General features: G+C 42.3%; 1 protein-coding gene across 3 annotated transcripts; it reads right to left on the reverse strand.

Moving 5' to 3' along the window:
* Positions 1-481: 481 nt before the first annotated feature.
* On the reverse strand, positions 482-19,939 carry LOC143839630 (beta-1,4-galactosyltransferase 3-like). 3 transcript variants are annotated; one of them, XM_077341905.1, is made up of 7 exons: positions 19,833-19,939; positions 14,651-15,125; positions 9,189-9,424; positions 8,014-8,204; positions 7,175-7,297; positions 2,709-2,813; positions 482-2,040 (listed from the first exon to the last, which is right to left on the reverse strand). In XM_077341905.1, the coding sequence occupies exons 2-7, from the start codon at positions 14,904-14,906 to the stop codon at positions 1,884-1,886; spliced, it is 1,068 nt and encodes a 355-aa protein (XP_077198020.1). In that variant the 5' UTR covers positions 14,907-15,125; positions 19,833-19,939; the 3' UTR covers positions 482-1,883. The 3 variants fall into 3 exon arrangements, with proteins under 3 accessions (XP_077198020.1, XP_077198021.1, XP_077198022.1); XM_077341906.1 differs by lacking the exon at positions 19,833-19,939 and adding an exon at positions 19,294-19,813; XM_077341907.1 differs by lacking the exon at positions 19,833-19,939 and adding an exon at positions 18,895-18,929.
* Positions 19,940-21,115: the final 1,176 nt, after the last annotated feature.

The raw sequence follows: 21,115 nt of genomic DNA on the forward strand, positions 1-21,115 counted from the left end.
CTACTTCCAGTGCGAGCCCGGGGGCCCAGACTAGAGAACTCTAGCATTAGAACTGCACTTTTCACATATTAGTAAGGGAAAGGCAGAGATGTTTGTTTATACCATTTACAAGCGTGAAGTGTAGATGTTTCTGCATTGTACAACCTGCACAAATGATGGCAATCACTTCACAAGAGAGAAGTGCCCTTGACAATTGAGCAGAAATCATTAAGGGATGATTATGACTGTCTGCTTTTAGTATACTTGCTTTTTAAAACAAGCCAGTTCTGGGTTGCTGTTTTTTTTTTTTTTTAGAACCTGTCAAATCCACATGAGCACTTCACTAGTGTTGCAACAGTTTGCATTGTAAAAAAAATATCTCGCTGCCATTGTTAAGCAGTAAACCATTTCCAACTTTACTTTTAGTTTCTCACATTACATTTTACTCTGCTTGCAACTGAAATCAACAAACCCATGATAAACTGAAAAAGGGAAAAACATACCGGTTTAAACCTGCTTATTTTATTTGTATTACAGTTGAACCTGTGGTTCTTAATTTGTCGCCAGTTTTTTAAAAACTCCTTGGTTAATATCTAATTTTCACTGTAATACAGAGAACAAGCTTTGAACACAAGTGCAAGTAAATACATTGAGAGGTTTAAATATGACAGAGAGAAAAAAGTCTGTTTGCATGTGGAAGAAGTGGTTTTGAGCCTGCCACATTCTCAGTAACACCATGAAGTCTGGACAACTCTTGAGTGTACAGTGCAAATACCCCCCTCTTGCTTTAGATTGAAACACAACATGTTCAGTCTCCCACTGTTTACAGTAGGCTATACGTTAATTCTCACCTTCGTAATGTCCTCTAGAGCAGGGGTAGTCAACCTGTGGTCCTCCAGATGTCCATGGACTACAATTCCCATGAGCCCCTGCCAGCATTTGCTGGCAAGGGCTCATGGGAATTGTAGTCCATGGGCATCTGGAAGACCACAGGTTGACTACCCCTGCTCTAGAAAATCCCTTAGGAAAAAAACCTGACATTTCTCTACATGTTCTTCTGAAACTGCAGTACATAAACATACCATCTTATAGGTGTTCACAAAATCCTCAGCAGCTGGCAACAGAAGTGCTGCAATATATAATTTATGGGGGCAAACAGTCATATAATGCTGCCAGATGGCTTGTCACAGGAAGTTTTCAGATGTACTCCCAAGGTGACTATACTGGGTGTGAGCAGTTGCTTTCTGGAGGTAGTTGGGTGTTGGGGACAGACCGAGTCTGCTGAATCGTGAAAAGAAACAGTGCAAATAACTTTTTAGGAACATTACTACAAACACTGCTTTTCAACTTTTTCGTAACACTACATATATATATATACTTTTTCATTTTCATAACGCTATGTAGATGCTTGATTTCATTGGGTTGGGTTTTTAAAAAAATAAATGTTAACACTTTGAATATAGTAACACTTAACTGCAGCCTTAAAGCCTTGGCACTAAGGTGCAGAAGAACAGGCTGTCTAACCGGCAAGCCTTCTCAAAAACAAAACATTCCTACTCTAGGTCAAGCAGGCAAGAGCATCTTACTCTCAGCTCAGGTAGTTGTGGAAAGGATACAGTAATCTGAAGTACCCACTTCACAGTGTAGCTGCTTGGATGCTCTACGGTGCTTTTGGAGAAGGAGAGCTGTACAAGTAGTGAGAGAAGAGTGCGGAGCCTCAGTAGTCATGACACTTCACAATGCTTGAGTGTTTTTCACAGAGCAGCTGATAGCTGTAGTTGCCATTCCTGGCCACTTCTCATTTCCGTCTTGTGAACAGAAGTTCAGTGTGAAGAAATCCGCTTTCATAACTTTTGTGTTTGCAGGCATGACCAAGCAGCCAGATATTGTCCCAATCTCAAGCTTCACTCTCCTTTGTTCAGCGACGGCAGCATTGGCGGGTCCCCAATATCCACAGTAATGTTAGTATAAAGAGGAGGCTGCTTCTTGGCCACGACTTTGAACTCTAGAGAATTCATTCCATCATCTTTCCATGTTGTTCTAGTGTGTAATACAGCAGGCCTGAGGAAAAGAAAAAGAGAAAGGTGTGAATCTTAATGCCTTGTTTCCCACAAACCAGCTTGTCGGGTACATGAAGCCCCCAAAGATATTTTCCCCGGGGAAGTCAAGTGGTAGGCAAAAGCCACTCACGTGCAGAACCCTACGGTGCCCTAAAACTAGCTGAGTGACTTTAAAGACTTCTCTCTCCCGCTGGAAAGAATAGTTATGTATTTTATTTATTTATTTATTTAGATATTTATTGGTCTCCACTCTTGGCGACTTAACAATCATAAAAAATACAGTAATTAAAAAAATAATAACCACAATTTACCCCCCCCCCATACAATAACAATTAAATTTAACAAAGACAGGGGCCAGCTGCCAAGACTCATTTTTCCTGGCAGGTGCTAGACTCCATGTTGCAAGTGGGAAGGATGCAGTGACTATGATGGTGATCATCCAGGGGGAAAAAAGGGGCGGGGAAGACCCAGTGATCTTCCAAGCCCTTTAATGCTGCTCCCCTGTAGCATGTAAAATGAACACCATAATTTAAGGATAACTGTAGGAAAAAGTTGATGTGGTTGCCACATATATCAGCAGACCTGTCTAACAGGAGACTAGTTCTAGGTGAATGTGACCATGGCAAGGGGGAATCCCCCCCCCCCACACACACACACACACACACTTGCCTTTTAACATTCTCAGCATAGGCAGAAATTTGTCCACGGTCCATCATCCTGTAACGCCCAAGATGCAGTGGGGTCCGAACTATTTTCAGTCCTGCTAACCTAATCCTTTTGACACGAAGAAATCGGAAGGGAGCATTAGTAAAGGATTCCAAAGATTTCTCAACATGGCCAAAGCAAGACTTAATTTCAGTTCTGCCGGAAAACAGAAGGACTACAGACATCTCCTCAGACTTACACTGCACCCTGAAGGTCTGCAAAGGTTTGGACTCTTTGGGGGGAAATTAGGGGGCAGTTATTAGACCAGGTATGATGATTCCCTGACCTTGGGCTGCTTTAGGAAGCAGCACAAGAGAAAACCTTTTTCTTCAAGTCCATATCTGTTCAGCATAAAACCCACAGTGAGCTTTCAGTGGTGACGCAGAGTGCACTGCAGCATGAACCTTTGCCGCTAGCATCCAGCCCAAGAGGAGAAAAGGAGCCTTGTTTCAAGAACGGTCTTTTTGAACAGGCTGCTATAGGATGTGGAAGGGCTGTTCATCTTCTGCACGCTGACCGGACTTCTTAATCAGCTCCTTGAAGTTTCAAACGCACTCCCTTAAAAATCATTATTTTAGGGGAAGCGGAGGCAGAGTAAGGAGCAGCACAAGAAATATAACCCTGCCAAAGAAATGGCCCATCTTGAGGATGTGAAAGGAAAGATAGCAAGGTGGTTATCTTGCAAAAAAGACAATATTGAAACCACCTCCTCTCTATGCAAGTGGAATGGACAGTCTCTTGGTGATCAAAGGAATAACACAGAATTATGCCAGACATCTATGGGAAAGTGAAGTGACAGTTCAGCCAAAGAGATCTCTCTCAACCAGAAAAGATCAATACACAGAAGCTGAGCTAAGGGAAACTCCCCCCCCCAAATGCTCCAGAATTAATTTGACCTGTAACAACAAAGGACCAAAACGAGATATAGGGAATTGGAAAACTTCTGGCTCAAATATTACAGATAAGCAAATGTTGGTAGAAAAATGTTGGAAGAAAAACCTCTATGCTATCAAAGGGCCAGACTAAATTCAATGGCCTTTGTTCTATTTTCCAGAGTTGTCTTACACAGCTACAGAATACACCCTGAGAGGTTGAAGCTGTTATGACATCTCAAGCTCCTGATGATGACAGCATTGATAATCAAGACCCTAAAGCAGAGTTGAATCCACTCAACCTATCAGTACTAATTTTTCCCAAAGGAAAGTGCTCACACCCTTTCTTTTTGGCCATTGGGTGAACGTAATGAGGGCAGTAATCAGTTTTATGGACATCACCCAACCACAGTAAACAAAAACTATGTCTGTCACTGTGAGTGCCCCCCTCACACCTACACTAGTGTTTAATGAAAGGCTGCTCTGCCATATGTTGCTGAATAAAGGGGGGGGCACCTGAAGGGGGGGGAAGAGAAAGATGACCAAAATCTATTACCAATTCTAATATTTGTTTAAAAAGAAACACCTCCTTCTCTCTTTCTCCAGAGAAGGAGCTGCTCCTAACATGGTCAGAGGAGGACAGACCCCCTTCCCATCTGAGGCTTGGGGAGTGAGGCAAAGATTTTCCTTTGAACAAAGGAAGGAAATTTTACTTTGAATTCTTTGCTGCAAGTTCTAGTCCTTTGTGGAGCTGCATCTATACCTGCAACAGATGTGGGACTGCACAGAGGCCATGGTTTCTGCTCTGCTAAGTGACAACAAACTGGGCATATTTCCTGACATAAAGAGTTAATGCCCATTTCAAAGGCTGCATACTTTAACATTCTTTTTTTGTGTCATGCTTTTTCATTCACCTTTCCCAGCTCAGCAGCATAATACTTGGTAGGGTTCCCTTTGTTTGAACAAAACATTTCATTTATATTTTTATAATCTGTCAACAACATCCAATAATGGAAAACATGCAAAGATTCTGTTCAGTTCCTTCAAGGTTTTGATTACTGTGACAACAGTGGATCAGCCTCAGCATGAATTTTGGTTGCTTTTAATCAAGCTAGCAACCGGCTAATCTTTAATGAAACCATCAGAAAGAAACAATGTCTTTGTAGCGTCACTCAGTATCCTCTTACTCAAGCCTGAATCCAAAGTCCCTCTGGTGTGATCTCGAGTTTCAAAACAGCCACCTCCGGCTGCTCTTATCACAAGCCGCTTTTGAAACTTCTGTGCTTCGAAAAGCATCCACAGCAAACGGATTCTTTTTTGTTTTAAAAAGTAACAGAGTCAGAAGTTTAATTTTCTGGACGGCAGCCCTGGAGTGGGTGGCTGATTTTTACACTTTTGGCACCCAATGGAGTTAGTGGAAGCCTCTTAAAAACAGACTCAAGACAGCCATAAAAGTCTACAACTAATTAACTACATAGTGAATTTCCTCAGATGGCACTGATTAACCAAGCACAACATGAACTACTCACTACTACATCTAGAGCAGCCTTTTTTCAACGTTTTGACTGTGGAGGAACCCCTGAAATAATTTTTCAGGCTTCAGGGACCCCTGGAAGTTATGTCAAATGGCCACGCCTCCCTGCCATGCCCTGGGAAGTGACATAAATACATGAATCCTTCACCTTCATTTGCTCCCTCCCTACTTCTGCTACAGTGGCTCTGCCTTTCATGGACTGGAAAGAAGGGCAGGAGCTGAGAAGACAGCCTGAACCCTTCATACCACAACTGATTCCCCCACACATGATTGTTACACACATGGCCTACCCATCAAGCCCTCTGGGCAGAGGTGGGCAGTTCCCTGATTTGTGGCCAAGTCCATTAAGGAAGAAGGGGACATTCCATGGACCCCTCTAGAGCTCATGGGGGGGGGGTCGGTGGAAATCCTTTATCTAGAGTGCAAAAGAGTTGTAGAGTGGAGAAAGGGTTCTTGTTAAAGTGACAAGTGTTCAAACCACATTTGCTACGAAATTCTGCTACGCAGTCACTTCCTTGGGTACTCCCTTACGGTGCGCTCTTATAATGTTTTATCCCCCTTTATGAAACCCCTGGTAAGTATCACCTGTAATGACACGTCTCTATAATGCTCTGACGTATTGTGGTGTCTCCTGAACCTCCTTAGTGTTACCACATGCTCTCACTTTCAACTGCTTTGTTTAACCAGGATGGCTTAGTTATTTTGGGTAAAATGACAGTAGCATGTGGCAGTAGCTGTGAAGGAAAAGGGGGTCCTTTGCTCTAAATGAAACAGATGCAGGCGGTGGTCTTTCCCTCTTAAAAGTTTCTTAAATGGGTTACTACCCTCCCACACCGAACATAGGATTTAAGCACAAAACACCATGTCCGAAGTCACAATATAATTTGGGCTTTTTAGAAAAGTTTTAATGACATGCAAGTTGAGATTTCAGATATCTTGTCTAATGGTGCCCTTCCTATACAACTGCTGACCCTGCTTGTCTCTCTATTCAGCATAAGCAACAGAATGACAGCTCTCCCGCCTTCTTCTAAAGCAGACAAACACCGTGGGCCTTTTCGCACGGGGATCTTTGTTGCAAATTGTTTGCGGAATGAAAAATCGCCATTTAAAATAGTGGAATTCGTCGTTATGCATACCTGCCTTTGTAGTGGAATCAGTTGCGTTTTTTAGCGTTTCCCACAGGCTTCCGGTCTCGGCAGAAATCGCTAGAAAGGAAGCGCTATTGCCAAGCTCGTCCCGCCCCTGGCCGTCAAGCAGCCAATGGGCAGCCGTTAGCATGCTCCCAAACAGCCCCTTTCCCTTTAAGAAAGGTTTAAAAAAAAAGAACAGACCCATAGCAACGAATCTAGGTAGATTCGTTGCAACGGAGAGACCCATCCAGCTGCCTAATGTGAGCTGTCGTTTGATTGTATGATCGTTGGCACGCTGCCTCGAGTGATAAAAAAAAAATCCCCCCCCCTCTCACGGGCCTGATTTTCGGCTGAATTATGTGTAAAAAATAAAGGGACTTTATTTCAGCAAACGGGCTTTTATGTGGTTTGTGCTTAGTGACTAAAGGTGAAGGACTGAAGCCAGGGAAGCCTCTAAACAGAAAGAGGCTCGCTGGTGCGTTTATCCCCGCTCGCTCGGAGAAAAAAAAATGGCGATCGCTTCGCCGGAAGTTTGGAGGACAGGCTCAGGAGGAGGGACTTTGAAGAACCCGCAACAATGGTAACGCACAGGTCTTTAGCGCTAGTGTTGCAGATTGGTTGCAGGAGTGTATCGCTATCCGGAGGGTGAATCCACTTTTCTGGATTCCCCTGAAAGCGCTACAACGAAGCGCTTTTTGCTGATTGAGTGTTGCAGATTGTCTGCGACGTCGTGCGTTAAGGCAAATTAGTAGCGTTTTCAATTAGCAACCATTGTGCTATTTTGAAGCCGTGCGAAATGGCCCCGTGTTTCCCACCAGCTATTACATCAGAGTCAGAATAAAGCGTGGCCTAACATTTTTCAAGGGCCCTCTCCTGGCTGGCCTTAGGTAGTACCTTTCAGCAATGTCATCATGCTCACCGCCACGGTCCCAGTAGGTATTTGGAAACCCATTCATCTTCATGTAATGCTCTGGGGTTAAAGCAGACACTCCGCCAAAGAAGGACCAATATGGCAAACTGCAGGCAAGCAGAATAAAACCTTATCTTAGGCACTTTGCAAACTATCTTTGCATTGCACTGTTGGAAATATTTACACAGATCTGGCATGGTTGTGGCTGTACAACACACTCAAGCACTCTGTCTTGAAACACCATGAAAATCAGCATCACTTTGGGGGATCAAAGCCCCAGCTCCCACAAGACACTGACATGGTTAAGACTGGCAAACAGAAGAATACCATGCTACAACTTTTCCACAGAGCTCCTGTGAGCGGTGATGCTTCCATCACAGAGATGGAGAGAAAGTGTCCAACCTAATTGTTCTATAAGAAACCTGTTCCCATCATCCAGCTGTCTGGCTAATGTCCCGGTGACTGACTGAGAGGTGCTTCCTCATGCTCACCACAATTCTGTTAAAAGGTTTTAATATAGTGGATCTAAAACTCTAACAGTGACTAATTGTACTTAAGAGTTTTTCCTATTCTGTACGGATTTACACCCCCTCTCCCAAATTTCACGTTATTGGCCCGCTATGTCTCTTCCTGGTGGCCAAGGAAGGATTTGAAATGAAAGGTAATTGAAATGATTTCCAGGTATCAATTGGGAAAATGGGAGGGCATACCAAAGCACAAATCCGTTCTTCTTTGCTAAGGCTACTCCTGGTATGAGGAAGCCATTGCCTTGCACTAAATATATTTACCCAAATGACTGAGAATTGTTGTTGTAATAAATTACCTGTACTGTAACTTGTCTATGGCACTGGACATGTGTTTGGGGTAGTATTCATCACAGACATAGAGATTATAATCATTCTCTGGAACAAGGTCTACATTATGGAGCAGCAGGCAGTCCCAGTCGTCATCCTTCATGGCCTCACGGACGCCAATATTAAGGAGCTTTGCTTGGTTGAATGGACCGTTTCCAGCCTGTAAAGAGAATCCGAAACTCACTACTGAATGCAACAGTGACGTGACAAATATCTCGTAAAATCAAGGCTACATTGTGCATGTGGCAGCGATAACCTGGCCTGATTGGCTGATCTTATGTGACAGCGTGGAGTAACCTGTTACTGAGGAAATTAAATTACGTTGTAGCCCAACTTCTGCAAAAGGAGGGAAATACCTCAGAATGTGGTTTCCTCACACAGGAATGAGACAGAGTCCTAGGAAGAGATCCTGGGATAGAGAGAAGTTCAGGACCAAGGAAGTTGAAATAAGTATACAGAAGCAGCAATGAACAGTGAAAGGAGAACATGAAGGATAAAGAACAAAACTCGATAGGAGCAGACTGAGGCTAAGAAGAGCTCTTAACCCAGTATTTTGCTCAGATTTCAGCCTCCTTTAGGACATGCAAGACATCACAAAATTGGGAAGCTCTCATTGATAGAGATAATTACTCAAGGCTGCTAACAAGAGCCTCAATTTCACATATGCATACAAAACACATTTTTTAAGATCTAAAGGGGGGAAGCTTCCTTCCAACTAGTGTCCATTCTTTACTGCAGTTTCTGATATGTGTTTTGAAATAGAGGGGGGGGGGGAACACAAACATCACATGGGTAGAAAATGTAATTGTCACAGTAAGATACATGCTGAAATCTTGGACTAATCTGAGTTCATGGCATTTCTCCCTGCCTGGTAAAACTAATTTAAAGAAAAACTCACATGCCATTTGTAAATCTGCATTATCTCTGACATTTTATCTTTCCACTCTGCAGAAGTGGCAAATAAAACCAGCTTTTGCCTTTATAAAGCTCCTGAATAGCCTTGTGTACATATGCACACAAAAAGAGGTGTCCATTCCCCCCCCTCCCACTATACGTCAAAGACTTTTAGGATGGCACATTTTATTCAAAAGTCATCTACACTCCCCAGCAAGAGCCAAGCAACGTGTCCTTGGTCTTCGTTTACCTGGTGAATCAAGTAGATGCGGTACTGAAGCTGCTGACGTTGGAGGAAAGGATGGAGGTAATAGAGCAAATGGCGCAGCTCTTTTTCACGGTTCCTGTGTGGTATGATGATGGCCGTTTTGTAACGAGCCAGGCAGTGGGGAGGGCTGTAGCGCCCACCTGGCTGGACATAAGGATTTTTGCTGATGATTGCTCTTTCACTGGGTAGTACATTAAAGGTGACTCTTAAGGGTCCGACTGCATTTGAAAATGGGGTGGGGGCAGGGAATAGAACAAAACAAGAAGACAACCATGACAAGTGGGACAACCAACAAGCTTGCAATAGCTGCTTACATTCAGAGAGATACACCTTTTCCTCAAACAGGTGGTATTTAGTCATAAATACCCTCCTTCTGAGGAAGGGTTCTTACAAACATGTGAAAAACACTGTTACAGAATGAAAAGAAAACCCATGTGTAACTGCTCAGATTACAGAGGAGAAGCCAGGCAAGGGGCTACTCTTTTCCTCAGGCTCTCTTATGAAATCCATGCATATTTTCAATTTCAGCATGTTTTCCCATATATATATATATATATATATATTTCTTCAAGGAGGAAACGTGCTACAGTGGAAGACTGCTTTGAATACCAAGAGCTATTAAGTATACAGTCCAGCTTCCTGAGGTCTGTGAGGTCACAGGGCTTCAATTAATATTTTTAAATTAAACTGTCCCATTTTCACAATCAAGAGAATCCTGGGTGCCAGGGGCACGATACAAAGCCTACGCTGACTAATTCTCTGCTATCCTGATCTTCCTTGCATGAGAGCAGCCATGCCAGATTGTCACTGAAGATGACATTTAAGTAGCGCAGCGAGGACATCACATGAAGTTTGCAGAGACCGACACGTCATTAAATGATATTCTGTGTTCATAGTTAGTTGCAAGAAACTGGTATGAGAATCAATTTTGCTTACAGTAAAGTGGGGTAAAATGCAGTCAGTTGAAGGTAAGAGCTTGATTCTTGTACAGAGCAAAGAGTGGCTCCTGTCCTTACAAAGGTCTAATGATGGCCAGGGCACAAGAAGAAGGCCTCACAAAATGCTGTAATTTCCCACTTCTAACTTATAAGAGGACAATATAAGTGCAGAAATATTTCGAATCACTTTGCGGGATAGAGTTTGATTCACATTATTTATTTTTTTTTTTTACCATAGGGAGCAAAGTGCTAGTAGCTCATATTTCAATGCAGAAACTTGAGGCATGGAACAATTTTAAAAGGATGGGAAAAAGAAACCTTGAGACCCAGCACACTGCATGGGAAGAGGGGAAAACCACTTTCACTTGCAGAATATGAAATGAAGGGCAGCATTTCAAAATCATGGCTAAAATAGCACTTAAAATTCAACTCCAAAATAATTCCGCTGTCTGAATTTAAAACTTCAAAGTATCTATACATGCAGGCATTTATGTTATAAGTTATACAACCTACAACTCCAGGAAAAAATCCCGAGGGACTTTTTGGAGAGCACTAAAAAAAGTAACAGCTATGAAACCTTTTCTGTCTTAGAAGAAATGAAACAATTTTCAAAACAAGGTTTTAGTCACCCAGAATGCCTACAATGTAAGCAATTACAGCATTAGATACTAGCAATTCATATCTGTTCTGTAGTCAATTTGAATTTTTCATTCCACAAATGGCAAAAACCATGGTACAAGTGTTAAAGTGGCAAAGGGTGTAGCAGTTTACATCTCCCTCTCTCCCTCCTTAGTATTGGGTATATTTGCAAACTCACTTATAGAAAACCAAGGCATTTCCCCCTTGTAAATAACACAAATATCAGTACAATTTTAAATGCTGGTCAAGCTATAAATTATGCATCCTGAACCTCAAGGGAGGGCAGTATATACATGCAATAAATAAATAAAAAGTTCCTTGGACTGTAAGGTGAACAAACCGTTCAGTCCTATAGGAGATCAACCCTGACAGCTCCTTAGAAGGCCAGATCCTGAAGATGAAACTCAAATACTTTGGCCATCTCATGAGAAGGAAGGACTCCCTGGAGAAGAGCCTAATGCTGGGAGCGATTGAGGGCAAAAGAAGAAGGGGACAGAGAATGAGGTGGCTGGATGGAGTCACAGAAGCAATCGGTGTGAGCTTAAAAGGACTCCAGGGAATGGTAGAGGACAGGAAGGCCTGGAGGATCATTGTCCTTGGGGTCGTGATGGGTCGGACACGACTTCATAACTAACAACAACAATAAAATAAATTGACAAGGAAGTATTGCATATATTTCATTCCTCCCCACCACCGCCGCCATTTATCTTACATGTTAAAAATAAATAAAAAGAAGAAGAAAAAAGATATTTCAGGCTATTATATTAAAGCTCCTTGTCTGCACCTTGCATGAGATGTACTGTAGACTCAATTTACTATATCTGGTGCTAGGAGAAGAGAGAGTGGCCAGGAGAACTGGCTTCAGTATGTGCCAAAAACTTCTGGGGAAAACAGTAGCAACCTGCAGTTAAGAATATAAGAACTCACAGTTAAGCAAAGGGCAGAGGTGAAATGAGGTAGTTCTTGCATTAACTAAAACAGAGATTAAGATAGATGATAAACTACATAAAGATTCCAGAGGATCCACAAGGGATAATTTTTTCTAGTAGTCTGAGGACAGAAAAGCCCTCTAAATCAAGTCCCATCCCAAATCCTCATCCCAAAACAGACAGTCCAGGTTTCCAAAACCAAATCTTTATATATTTACAAAGTGTAATCCCTTTATTAAGACTAACTGAAGTGTCACCACACAATCTCTACAGGCATTGAAATTCTCCATAACTCTTCATAAGAGTTCACAGAACTTCTCTTGCCTGTGTCATCAAGAAACTGTCCATTATTCCAAGAATTGCAGGACACCTTGACTCATCATTGGGTATTATATCCTGAATTAATAAGAACAGTCTGGATCTGGATGAGCTAAGGCTCAGTTTTGCTTGTGCCTCAGGGCGTCCTAACTTCCCTTTCTGCTGAAGCCCTTTGCGTACTTCCCTACTCCCACAGCTCTCATGGTGATCAGGAAATCTGTGGAGCAGTGTGAGATGTAATGTGAATATGGGACATTACTTATTATATGGCAGATACACATAAAATATGGAGCTAAGTAAGTACAATGGTTATTCAAACAGACACTCCCCCTATGTATTAATACCTTAGTTTTCAATCCACTCAATCACAGCTGGGGAGAGTACAAAGAGCTCTGTCACATCTCCCTGGAAAGCATGACGCTTGCATTCTTGTGAAAGATGAAAAATAGTTTGGCGGGCTGCACTACAATCACATTCAGAACCTGGTATTTTGCCCCATTTAAACAACAGGTCTGCACAACTGCCAAAGCCTGTTCATACTCTATTAGCAGTCTTTCATATTCTCTGTGGCAAATCCTGTGGACCTCTCATTGGAGTTTCTCAGGTTATGGAAATTGGGTGGAACTGATTTCATCCAGATTTGCAACCAATCATTCCCTAGATCAAAATTTTGTGATTACAGGATTTGTGCAGATCTGGAGGCCAGGTATGGAGACTTTATTCTGCATAGGGAACAAAAGTCAGCACAAGTCAGACTTTTCCCTTACATGAGCAGAAGTGCCTTCTCCTCGAACAAGGAGACCTCTGGATCCATCACAAGACTAGATGTTTGCAAAACATTATGAAAAGCAAGAGCCAAAATAAATAATGCGAGAACAAATCCAAAGTCATGCAACTACCCAGACATAGAGCAAGATTTTAGTCTAGTAGTACCCTAGAGTGCAACAAAAAGTTCTTGGGTATTAGGTTTTATGAATCTATGCTCACTTCAACAGATAACTAAGTGAGCCCACACCACAGGAAATTTTGTGGGTTAGGAATATGCGAGTTTTGTGCTGCTGCTTCTGCTTCTGCTACTGTAGGCTAACACAGCTACCCACCTGAAACTAATCAGAATTAGTTGCTGAAAATGTATTTCCTTCAAAGAATATAAAATGCCACATGATGCCTTGTTAGAAATCACTGGATGCTAATTCGTAGCACTCACACACGTTACTGATACATCTCAGGACAGCAAGGTCAACATACTGAATAATGAGAGTTAATTGATACAGGGACAGCTGCTTCCTGCAGAAGGCAGCGGCTTCTAGAGCAAGTTTAACACATAAGGGAATGCAAGCACAAGAAGAAAAACAAGCCTACCTGTCAAACGTTATGTTCCTTCAACATCAAAAATAAAAGCAAAAAAGAAATTGAAAGATCTGTTGTCAGACTGATGCAGAATGATTCTCAAAGGCCCATCTGTAAAAGCTCACATGCATGTGTGTGCATTCAAAATTTGCTAGCTCAGAATAGGAAGTTAAATCTTTGCTCACAACATTTTAATATCAAAGCAGTACAGGGTTGGAAGACAGACCTTTGTTTACCAAACAACCTTGGATTATTTCTCCAAAGACCTAGGAAACCACAGGAAAATTTTTGGCAAGGAATAGGTTGCTCAGAAAGTCAGAGCACCTGACATCTTCTATGGCATGCATCCAGGGAGTCAGCTTGGAGGGCAAAGAACTTGCTGAACCTGTCACACAAGAACAGGCCTTTTCAAACCATGTCTGGCTCTCACCAGAGTTTTGAGAAAGTATAAAACTGAAATTGCTCCTGGCCTAATTACCTGACTTCATTCCACATCCTCCAATAATGCAGGTGCCAAAGTAGGTTTTTCCCTCCTAGTACTTCCTGAACTGCACTTGTAAGCACAATTACCTACATTCAATTTTAATGCTGGATTATCATAATAGCATTGTTACAATACAAACAAACGAACCCTGAAAAGATCTTGGAATCCAAGAAAGTGATGCCAGGGATTGCAATGAGTTATAATATAAAAACACTGATAGCTTTACTCTTACCAAACAGGTCAATTTAATCATATTCTAATCCAAATAATTCTACTTTGGTTAACATCTGACAATTCTGTAACCAACTAATCTCCATTTACTATGGATTTGCTATTAATTCTTCATCCAGAACTAGCTTTTCAAATAACATAGGGAAACATTTTTTTGCCCACTGGAAATTTAAGCAGTTTCGAATAAAAAATCCCTAAAGTAGCTGAAGCTCCCAAAGTACACAAGAGAATGACTCTATGAAACAAGTAACAGGACTCTACTATCTCTCAGCCAAGGAGAAAACATGAACCAACATAACAACTGTTTGTTATGTTGTCTGTTGACTCAAAGCAAAAAAAGGGACATAATTTTCAATTGACAGAAGGTTATCCTATCATTTCAACATGCAATATATACAAAATTATGAAGAAAGAAGCTTGCAACTCAAATTAAATCAGGGCCAGGATATGATTACCCAACCTGTAAATGATTTATATATGTTAATCAGATCATAAGGATGGATTGACCCAGGTCAATTTGTAAGGGCAAAAAGATCTTTCTCATTGTATACATACCAAATATTGGTGACTGTGGTGTACAATACGGCATAGTTTTCTTATCAGGAGAGTGAATAAACAAGCTGAGATTTGTATACACATCTTCTGTTTTTGAGTAGTCCAATGGTTGAGGAACATCTAAAACCCCCCGAAAAACACTCGAAGCTCCACCTCGATATAAGATCAAAATGAATATTGCTTGAAAGATTACCAAGAAAAGAAGAAAGCAAGGATTTTCAACTCGAGAAAGGGACATTTTTCTTCCAAAGGCCATGCACAAGACTTAGCTGTGCTAGAATTTTTTCTTCAGTACATGTTCATATTTCAAAGGGGTAAGCATTAAAGTCAGCATTAGTGTTGGCCAGACGAATGTAGTATGTAGCATCTTTTTAAAGCATCTTATATTATCATGTTATGTGATCTGCCAATTATTCAAATGTTTTAGATTTTAACCATCCCCTGTAAATCTTTATCCATTCTTCCAGTTGTCAATCTGCAAGGCAAATGAGAAAAACAACACAAATTTGTGAAAATGCGGTTGCATAAAGTTTATCTCTTCTCAGATACAACAGCATTTAAACTATAACTAGGCATATTAACTCATTCATTGGTTGTCACCTCTTCTATAGAAGATCTCAAATTTAATTCCTGCATCTCCAGTTAAACAATCTCAAGTCACATGGCTGTAAAATACATCTCCTGAGCTCCTGGAGAGTCAATTCCAGTCCAAGTAAATGGTACTAAACAGAATGCCCAAGCCATAACAGAAAATGTGCATGTATGAAAAGAAGGATTTGGTGTTAAGACAAGCAATATATACCGCTAAGTGGTGGGATTGTGAATTTCTTTCACATCCATATTTAATTCACATAGATTTACTTATTGACTACCACTGTTTTTGGATTACCACAGCCAGATGACTTAGCTGTATTTATTTTGCCGTTAATACAATCTATTCTTTCCCATAACTAACTTTGAGTTCAATGGCACCTTTGTAATCATAGAATAATAAGAGTGGAAGGGACATCCTGGGTCATCTAGTCCAACCCCCTGTACTATGCAGGACACTCACAACCCTATTGCTCATCTATTATAACCTTGAACCTTCACAGAATCAGCCTCTCCATCAGATGGCTAGCCAGCCTCTGTTTAAACATTTCCAAAGATGGAGAACCCACCACCTCCCGAGGAAGCGAGTTCCACTTAGAAACCGCTCTCACTATCAGGAACTTCTTCCGGATGTTTAGATGGAATTTCTTTTGCATTAATTTCATCTCATTAGTTCTGGTTCATCCCCCTGGGGCAAGATCAACAAAGTTCTATTCAAGGTGTTATGCTTTCATGTACATGCACACTTCTTCAGATGATGAAATGGAAATCACTATACATATATAGAATAAATGAGCAGAAAATTAGTAAACAGTATCATGAAAATATCCATGCAGTATAATGAAGCTGTTTAGCAGATTCAAAAGCCTTGCTAGAACAACAAGCTGAGTTGAGAATGTTATCAGTCATTTGTATTAATCTCCCAAAACATAGTCCAAGGAATAAGGCTGTCAAGGGTAGTGACTAATGACAGATGTATTCCCAGTTGTAGAGCATAATTATTACAAGAGTCCTGGTAACTTACTCTTTCCTTATATATGTAGTCTAATGAGTTCCTTTTAATTGTCTGAGGAAGTGTGCCTGCATACGATAGTTCACACCTTGAATAAAACTTGGTTGGACTCCAATGTGCTATTGCACTTGTACTTTGTTCTGCTACTTCAGACCAACATGGCTACCCACCTGAATTATTCTTCCCATAGAAAAAGACATTTTCAAGATGTTTACATCTTAATATTTAAAGGTCATCAATCCTTTACATTTTTATCCTGCTCTTTATCCAAGAAACTCTGACACAAATGGCATCCACTCTTTCATTTCATCCTAACAATCGTCTGAGGCAGGTTATGCTAATAGCAACAGTGACTAGCCCAGGGTCACTGATAAACCTCTGGTGGGGATTTGAACTTGGGTCTCCCAGGTCCTAACCTCTGGCACAAGTTCATACTTCTGGAGTCAAGATGAAATAAAGTTACCGTTATTGAATAATCCCTAGTTAGTTGAAGAAATAAATTATTACTTCCAAGAAAAAAATTAATTTTAAAAAATTGAATAATTACACATAGCTTTAAAAAAGGAGTATTTATTTATTGTATTTATTTATAGTTGGATTTATATACCGCCATTTGCCAAAAGGTCTCACGGCAGTTCACAATATAAAATCACAATAAAATCAAATAAAACCCCATAAATACTCGTTATTACTATAAAAAGATGGCATTCTATTCTGTAACTCTCCCCGCTTGTTCAGAGAGAGGTCAGACGTTAGTTCCGTAAGAGAGAGAGGAGAGAAAAAACTGGCCGATGGATTAGGGGTCTTGGATGGAACCCAGGCTCTGCCCTGGCCTCAACCATACGCCTGGCGGAAGAGCTCTGTCTTACAGGCCCTGCGGAAAGATGGTAGTTCCGACAAGGCCTTTAGCTCCTCCAGGAGCTCATTCCACCAGGTTGGGGCCAGAACCAGAAAGGCCCTGGCCCTGGCCAGGTGAACGTTCCGGGGGCCTGGGTCAGACAGTAGATTCATACCCGCAGAGCGGAGAGCCCAGCAGGGGGTATAAGCAACCAAACAGTCCCGCAGGTAAGTAGGAATAGTAGAATAGTAGAGTAAGTTAGATATTGAAAGTATCTGGGAATTCTAAGTTCACTTACAAAGTCACAAAAATTTACTTATTTTTCTGAAAAGACAACCATGAATATAGGATGACCCTCATAAAAATGTAATAGTGGCAACCTGGGGGAATTGGAGCTGACAGGGGGGAGGGGAGAGAGAGACTGAGGGGCCAGACCTCAATAACAAGAAAGGTGGACACATGGTGAAGCTTTGGACTGGTATAAGCTGGCACCCTATAGGAAAAATGTGGCCAGGGGTGCTTATGACTGGGAATAGGTGTGGCACGTATCAGCCACATTTGAGGGGAAGGAATCTGTTTAGGACTGAGGGCATACTGGGACCATCAGCTAGATGACTGGAGGGTCAGAAAAAAAAGATGAGGGCAATTAATGGGCCAGGCACTTAAGATGGTGGTGCAGCAAAGTTGGGAAGCAGCCATGAACTGAGATTGAACAGGTAATATGTTTGGAACAAGACTGCATACCTGAGAGTGCTCTGGCCTACCTGGGATGCAGTGGGAGTTAAATGCTATTTAGCTTTGCAAACTCAATAAAGACAAGGAGATGTTGCTTTTTGCCATGGAAATTCAATCCCAACCCAGCCTGCTGAGAGCATCCTCACTGCACCTGTGCCTCCCTGCACCACCCCAAAAGCCTGGGAATAGTCACACAGAATTTTTAAATTATTACTGAATGTAATTAATTGGCCAGTTCAGGCACCTAGTGCAGGAGCATGAATGTTTGTCTTCCAAATGAAAATAAACTATGGCACAGCAATTCAATCTGTTTGAATAAAAACGTACAGATGGTGCATTTGTGTTCAATCATCTCTAGCTAATTCTTTTCTCTTAAGGTAGCTAGCTCTGCCACTAACCAGTGATCCTCTTTTCCTGTTATTTCTTCCTTATATCTTTTCTAGGAGGCAGAGATGCAGGATACTTTTTCTCTGAAGTAAGAATCAGCTTCTTCCTACCAGGGATTCTACAGCAATTTCCTCTAAACTTCAAAAAGCAGTACTCTGAAAGCACAGAGGAGAATCTCAGTATGCCAGATGGGTAGTCCTTTGGGCTGATGCTCAAAGTCTTCAATATTCATAATAAAGCCTGGAACAAACCTAACAAAGCCCCCAAGACTTCTTTTATCGCTGAAAACTAAAATTTGCCTCATGCTTGTAGTACTGATGTCAAGCAAATAAAAGCAAACTTGAAAACCCCATATCTTATTTTTAGAAGTGAGAATTTAGTAGTAATTCTTATGCATAGCTGCTAGTGACAAGATAACCCTGTCCCCATGCATTCTGAAAACTATTGGGATAGATTCAGGTGGGTAGCCATGTTGGTCTGAAGCAGGAGAACAAAGTTTTGAGTCCAGGGGCACCTTTAAGACCAACAGAGCTTTATTCAAGGTGTAAGCTTTTGTGTGTGTGCACACCTTTGTTGATCTTAAAGATGACACCTGTTGGGAGCTGATTCACAGAGTGCAGTGACCATAGCACCAAGCAAGTACTCAAAGAGTCTCGGATTCAGACCATGCAATGAACTCACAGGATGGTCACAGACGAAATCCTCTTTCAGCATAGCTGCAATACAGAGAAAGGACTCTTGCACAATTACTAAATAACATATGGGAGGGTGGTATATAAATCCAAGAAAATAAACAAATTAAAAAAATATATAACCTACGAATCATGCAATTCCATCCAAAACAAAATGAAATCTATCCACTTAGCCAGGTATAACTATGATCCATATTATATCTAAAAGTCCAATTGTATATTTCCATTCCATCCTCCTTTGGAGGAACTCAGGAATGCTGATGTACACAGTTCCCATGTTATTCTCATAATTCTGGACAGCAGATTAAGTTTTTCCCCCAATTAACAAATTCACCGCTAATTAGATTTTGAAAACAGCCCTAATATAGCAAAAATGTATGTGACTAACATATTTTTAATCCTTCGAGGCACTCAGGGCGAGGCACACAGGCGGTTGGGTCCAGCCAGCTTTTTCTTTTGGGCTCGGTCCCAGCCCATTCCCGTCCTGCTCACATCCCCCATGACTTCTGTGACCCCCAGATCCGCAAGAGAGCCCGGCTGGTGGTCAAAGTGGACCCTCCCCCCCTCTCTCTCCCAGCCCATGGCTCTCCGTTCCTCCGCTTCAACCTGACGACAGCCTCCTTGCTGCACGGACCGGCCCCAAGGAACCCCATAGGGAGCTGAGCTGGGCTGGGAGGCCGAGGCCCCAACCGCCCCACCACGCGGCCCCCCTCGAGCTCCCGGCCGTCACCGGGGAAGGAGCTCCGACCCGGCCGCTGGAGCCCCTCCAAAGGGGACCTGCCCCGTGCCGGGAAAGGGCCGGCGGACCCCAAGCCTCCTCGCAGGGCTTCAGCCCTTCGCCCGCTGGGAGCTCTTCCCTCCCTCCATCCCTTCTTCCTTCGTCGGGCCGCGGCGGCTTCCAGGGGCCAAGAAAGCGAAACGGCTCACCTGCCTGCCTGAGAGGGGCGGCCGCGTGCCGAGCACTTCTATTAAACAGCAACCGTGGTAGCCACGCCCCGCTCCGTTTTTGTACGCGCGGGTTCAGGACTACAGCTCCCAGGATGCAAGGCGCCGTCCCCGGGCGTTCTGGGAATTGTAGGCGCCGAACTTGGGAAGTCGCTTTCGTGTCGCTTAGCCTTAGGTGCTTCTTCGGGGCTTCGTTTAATGGCTATGAGCGTTACAGGAACCGTGTGCTGAATCTTTGTTTTTTTCTCTTCTTTTTGCTTGCATGTAGCTGGAAAGGACGACCGCAAATCCCCCTGAAGAAGAAAGCCGTGCTTAAAATACAATTTTTTAAAAAAACCCAGCACTCTGTGCAGCTAGGAATGTTTGTTTGTTTGTTTGTTTGTATACCGCCCTCCCCGGGGGCTCTGGGTGGTTTACATAATAATATAAGAACAATACATGGAACATATGTGCTGTGAGATTCAACAGTGAAATGTAGCATGAGCGAAATTCAACACTGTGCTGCGGAATGTTCCGTTCTCAGTGTGCCTTTGTATTAGAAAGGAAAGTTTTGATACAAAGGGCATGCTCGAGTGGTCCCGCAAACCTTTTGAGAAGCTTCAGGGGAGAGTAGGTGATGAGTTAGTTCCTATATGCCGCTTTTCTCTACTAGGAGTCTCCAAACGGATAAATTAGAGGAAGGGAAAACAAAGTCGTAAGCCACTTCGGGGCAAAAAAATGCTGTAGAAATAAATATAATTCAGAAAAAAATGGTGCTAATTCTCAGAACCTGTTCAGGGAGTGGTTAAGACTGGCTGTTTCGAGTTGTTCATACATGCAGCCCTGTAAGAGCTCTCTCAGCCCCACCTACCACATGGGGTATCTGTTGTGGGAAGAAGAAGGGAAGGTGATTGTAAACTGCTCTGAGATTCAGGTAATTAAAAGTGGGCTATAAAAACTAAATGGACTCCAGGGAATGGTGGCAGACAGGAAGGCCTGGAGGATCATTGTCCATGGGGTCACGATGGGTTGGACACGACTTCGCACCTAACAACAGCAACAAAAAGTAACTCTTATTCTAAATTGATGTAACATGAATTTCATGGCAAGTGTTCAGATCATATTTATGGAGGTGGGACAGACTGAAAATAACATAGTGTAAGTTAGGTTCCACCTCTCCCTAAGAGCAACCAATGGGAACTGATGGAATGTTGTGGAGAGACAGTTGGAGAACAGCCATTGGGAGTTGGCAGCCAGAGAGTTGAGAGGGAAAGGGGTTTGTCTGG

This window comes from Paroedura picta, chromosome 6 (genome assembly GCF_049243985.1).
Source record: "Paroedura picta isolate Pp20150507F chromosome 6, Ppicta_v3.0, whole genome shotgun sequence".
NCBI classification, from domain to species: domain Eukaryota; kingdom Metazoa; phylum Chordata; class Lepidosauria; order Squamata; family Gekkonidae; genus Paroedura; species Paroedura picta.

Coding starts and splice junctions, on each gene's coding strand:
- LOC143839630 (XM_077341905.1), bottom strand. CDS start 14,906: ATGGCCTTTGGAAGAAAAATGTCCCTTTCTCGAGTTGAAAATCCTTGC. Junction 9,425..14,650: donor ACCACAGTCACCAATATTTG/GTATGTATACAA, acceptor TTTCAAATGCAG/TCGGACCCTTAAGAGTCACC. Junction 8,205..9,188: donor GCATCTACTTGATTCACCAG/GTAAACGAAGAC, acceptor TTCTCTTTACAG/GCTGGAAACGGTCCATTCAA.